This window comes from Myotis lucifugus, unplaced genomic scaffold, assembly GCF_000147115.1.
Source record: "Myotis lucifugus unplaced genomic scaffold, Myoluc2.0 scaffold_10676, whole genome shotgun sequence".
NCBI classification, from domain to species: Eukaryota; Metazoa; Chordata; class Mammalia; order Chiroptera; family Vespertilionidae; genus Myotis; species Myotis lucifugus.
Genome location: NW_005881724.1, coordinates 1 through 4770, shown reverse-complemented (window position 1 = coordinate 4770; position 4770 = coordinate 1). Strand labels below are relative to the sequence as shown.

At 40.8% G+C, this 4770-nt stretch overlaps 1 protein-coding gene across 1 annotated transcript; it reads right to left on the bottom strand.

Annotated features, from left to right (window-relative positions):
* Positions 1-202: 202 nt before the first annotated feature.
* On the bottom strand, positions 203-4482 carry LOC102422785 (RING finger and SPRY domain-containing protein 1-like; the record flags this gene model as incomplete). The annotated part of the gene is made up of 5 exons (XM_023749478.1): positions 203-334; positions 738-804; positions 2651-2709; positions 3217-3343; positions 4370-4482. Coding segments are annotated over 5 exons (498 nt in total), but the record flags the coding sequence as incomplete, so codon positions are not given.
* Positions 4483-4770: the final 288 nt, after the last annotated feature.

Below are 4770 nucleotides of genomic sequence, written 5' to 3'. Positions count from 1 at the left end.
ATCATTGATGTTTCTATCTTTCTCTCCCTCTCCCTTCCTCTCTGAAATCAATAACTGAAATCAATAAAAATGTATGATGAAAATGAAGGAGGAGGAGGATGAGGAGGAGGAGGAGGAGGAGAAGAAGAAAGAAGAAGAAGGAGGAGGAGGAGGAGGAGGAGGAGGAGGAGGAGAAGGAGGAAGTTTGGGAATGGAAACTTACAGAGATTGTCTAAGCTCCACTGGGCACAGAAACCAACTTGACGTTTCAGATAATCGGGATCGTGGGTCCAGGACTCCAATGTGACAAGCCGGTTACTAATGCTGGATTCAGAGATAGTCAACTTATTTTCACCTGTTTGGAAAGATGTAAACCTTGAATGAACCATGAAAGAGTAAGATGATTCGCTGGACAGATGAGTGGTGGGAAGGAGTGAGGAAAGGTAGAGAACTTGGAGACTAGAATAATGACATAGCTCAAGAGCTCTGCTATTTTCTAGAAAGTAGCAACCTCGTCGCTAACTTTTTAGCTACAAAAAGTGGGTAATCATGGTCACCAAGTTTTGATTCTCAGGTGAGAGAACCTCTTGCCTTTGTCCCTGGTACATCTACTGGCCTTGAGGTGTCTACACAGACAAAAACAGGATGTATGCATGTCCCATGGGGTTCCGAGCGTAAACTCATCCAGTAACTGAGAAAAATCAGAGTTTTAACAACCGATACATAAGATCATTAGTGCAAGAAGTCACTATACCTACTTGTCTGTGCAAACTTTTCCAGTGCGATAAGTGCAAAAAGCATGACTGTGGGGTGGGACTGTAACTTCTGAAAGACAACAAAAGATAAAAAAACAAAAAACAAAAACATCATTTCCCTGCAGAGGTGGCAAGTTATCAACTTCCTCTTCTTACGCAATACGTGCTAGATTTTTGTTGGAGCAGTCAGAAAGGTTTTACTCATTCCAGGCCTCCAGTATCCCTTTGCTAATACTGTTAGTAATGAAGAACCAAGACAGAGTCCCTTCGAGTCTTATGTTATTTTCTGGAGGTTACGGGGTTCACTTAGAGTTATGGAAATTTCAGAAGTAGCTGGTTAAATGCACTATGTTATTTTACTTAGTAGCATTTCTATTAGGGCTTTATTCAATAAAATAATACTGATTCTTACATTCATTTAAGCAAGCCAAACAGAAACCTAGAATTGTAGCAAAAAATGACTTTTTATTCAGCACCCTAAAAGGAACAATTCATCATTGCTGGGTTCTAAAATAATAATGAAATTAACAACTAGTGGCTTAGTTTTCAATCTGTTCTCTGAAAGGAATGCCACATGCTGATGGCAGGTGGGAGAGCAAGTGAGCTTTCAGTTACATTTCAGTTCCCGTCCCATGAGCTCACCTATAAAGAAAGGTCTATCTGCTTAACATCGCATCTCACAGCCATGCTTTCACACAGCTACTAAGAGCTCTAGGACATCAAACAAGTCCACTCGCTTCCCTGGCGCCCAACTGGGTTCTGCAAAGCTCATATAACCACCATCCTCCCCTGTTGCAAGCCTGCTCAGCACCCTGCTTCATACCCCACTGTCTGGCTTTTCAGGCCCTAGGCCCTCCCCTCTGGCTACTCAGTCTATGTCCTCATGTCTCTGAACACTATCTTCCGAGCAGACAATTCTCTGGAACACGGTCTTGTCTATCTCTGGGCTCTGCCAGTGATATGTCGCTAGCCCAGAAACTCACTTTTTTCTCCCTGTGTGCACAATCAACTCCTATCCTCAGCGTGTGGCCCATGAGGTCCCATCCTCCTCAGGAAGCCTGTCGCCCAGGACTCTCCCGCCAGCACCACCCATAGCTCCCACCTCCTATCACCTCAGAACTCGCAGCACGTGGTCTGAAGGAAGCGATTTTGCCCTTGATCATATCCTGCCACCAAATGGAGGCTTACTGTCTTGTCTGAGTAGTTTTGTTCCCTCAACTAACCAGGAAACTTCTCCAGGGCAAAGAACTGGTATTCAATTCCGTATCCCCAGAGGGGTTCCCTAACATAATGTCGAGTGTTTTAAGTCCCCATCACATACTAGTAGCACTGAAAAAGGTCTTTCAGCTTTTGAAGGCCAACGCTCACTGCAAAAATAACTAAAAAATACAGACTGCAGCCCAGCAGTGTGAGGTCTGACGGCAGAGGCACAGCAAACCACAAGCTTCCCCGACAATACATCAAATCCCCAACAACAGTTTTAAGAGCCTTAGTGACAGGGGAGGGGCGGAGGACTAGAGATTTAGATACACTGGGAATCTGACCTGCAGGTTTCCTGGTTTGGAATGCCATGTAGTTTTGTTTCCGTGGGGTAAGGGGTGGGAGGTGGGGGGGCGGTGTCCCTACTACCATTTGGTAGACCCTAAGGACACACACAGTAAGTCAATCATAGCCGCTATCTTGTGACTACATTTAAAACCAGCCCAGCCCAGCTGTTTTTCGCTTGTAATAAATTCCTATCCCACCCTCATTTTTTTTTAACATAGGAGGGAATAAACACTCAGGAAACACCTGCAAATAAAATTTATAACATTTATAACTGATTCCATTCTCTGTGCCAATGGCTAAGCTGGCAATTTTAGAAAAATGCACCATTCTAAATGGCTAAGAATAACTAGCTTTGATGTCTCACTTACCAGACACTGTAGCAAATATTCCAGTATTCCTGGGCTAAGTAAACCTATACTTGCAGGACCTAGACGAATACAACAAACACTGGGTATCATTAAATGTGCCACGTTATTTTTTGAACAGTAACTAGTTACAATACAATTGTTTTGGTAGAGCTCTTACCAAGCATTCTCCTGCCCATGATCTTATTCAAGTCTCCCACTCAAGGTAGGGACTAGTACTATCCCCAAATCATAGATGAGCAACTGAGTCCTCCAACGCCCTTCCCCCCTCCAAGTGAAGCGACTTACTCCAGGCCACTTGGGGAGCACATGGCAGAGTATGAACCAGCACCCATTTGTTCTGATTTCTAAGCCACTGCTCCTTCCACCACGTGACATAGCGAGCTAGTCCCCTGTACTTGAATAGTACCCTTCCTAAAATGGGTACTATTCATAAAGAAGTTAAATATCTGTTTCTCTTCTCAGGAACTGCTCCAATTTAAAGTTCTTTTTCCTCTCCCCCTGCAGTGCAATCTTCCCCTTAATGTCAAGCAATTTAAGATCTTCTTGGTGGAGCTTCCCAGAGTTACCTGCTAGTTTCTCGGCCAAGCAGCCCAGGACAGCAGATGTGTTCCTGTGTTTGGCAGGATGACCTGAGTCCTGGCAGGCTACTTCTCCATTTAAATTCAGAATTTCTGTCAATTTCTGGAGTGCATCCTAAAATAAAAAATGAACAAGTGGATTTCATAAATACATTACTTAGGTCCCCCCACTCCCAAGATAATCCTCATAGGCAAAAGCTATAATGAGGTGTTAACTCAGAATAACCACACAGAAATGATATAATGTACCCGATATACCATTATTGATGGGAACTATTATTTGATTAACCTGAAAGTTGTCTCACATAAATCGCTAAATTCTATTCCATTCAAAATATAACAGTCATACCAAATATATGTTATATACTCTCGAATCATGAAATCATTTGGGTAGAATAAATCTACCCAAGTGCCATTATAATTTATAACAACAGGGCCTAGTGATGTTGAAGTAAAAGGTTACTTTAAAAATTTTTATCTTTTTACCAAGCAAGAATAAATCTCACCAGAACTTTTGAGACAAATTAGGATAGAAACAAACCTCCTATAAGCCTAAGCAAGTCAATTCATCAGGGACTTGGCCAAAGACTTTTCCCTTTGTCCACACTGTTTTGCAATGTTGGACCTTAAGGTCTGAGGTTTAAACAAATGAAAGATGCCAGAACCCAGCATTTTACAAAAAGGATTCCATAGAACATATGGACTAAGGCAATGAGAGTTTGAACTTTTGCTCTATGTAAGGGATAATCAAGGTTATACAATCTTTAATGTATGAATAGGACTCAAAAGTGCTTTCAGTATAACAGTTTTTTTCTTAATAGAAAATGTGTAAAATTTTTGTTACGAGGAAATTGTTTAAATATAAGAAAATCAGCTCGGCAACTGATTCCTCTCTTCTAGTTTCCAAAGATTGTATTTTAGATTAAATGCCTCCATTTTTAAAATTTTAAACTAAAGCTGTATAGTGAGCTATTGATAGGAGAATGTAGCACTTCATTGGTTTATATAATGAAATTAATACTGAATAAAACAGATACCAAGTGCATAAAGAGGAAATGCATTACATCAAATATTCCTTGTGGTCATTCATCCTGTGTTTAAGCACAGATGACAGTTTCATAAAAGATAAGTATTAACTTACTTTAGTGGGCAATGGACATTCATCTAGTAACAATGTTATAACAGCTGGTCCCAATGGATCTTCCAATGGAATAACTCTAATTAAAGACTGGACAACGTCCAACCATCCTTCATCTAAGAGCAAATCAAGAAGATTACACGATGGAGCCACTATTTTAAAAATGTGAAAATATATAACCTATGACCCAAGATGACTTCACATTAAAATAGAAACACTGTTGGCCTTCATCCTGTAACGTTTTAGCAGCTAACATCTGGCATGGACATAGTCATCAATTGCTAGTAATCATGGTAGAGTCAAAGAATCCAAATTTACAGGAGTCTGGTGATGTTTTTGGCAGCTTTATTTGGAGAAAATTCAAGCTATGGTCCTGGGTTCTCAAAATATGATTTTAAAAGTTT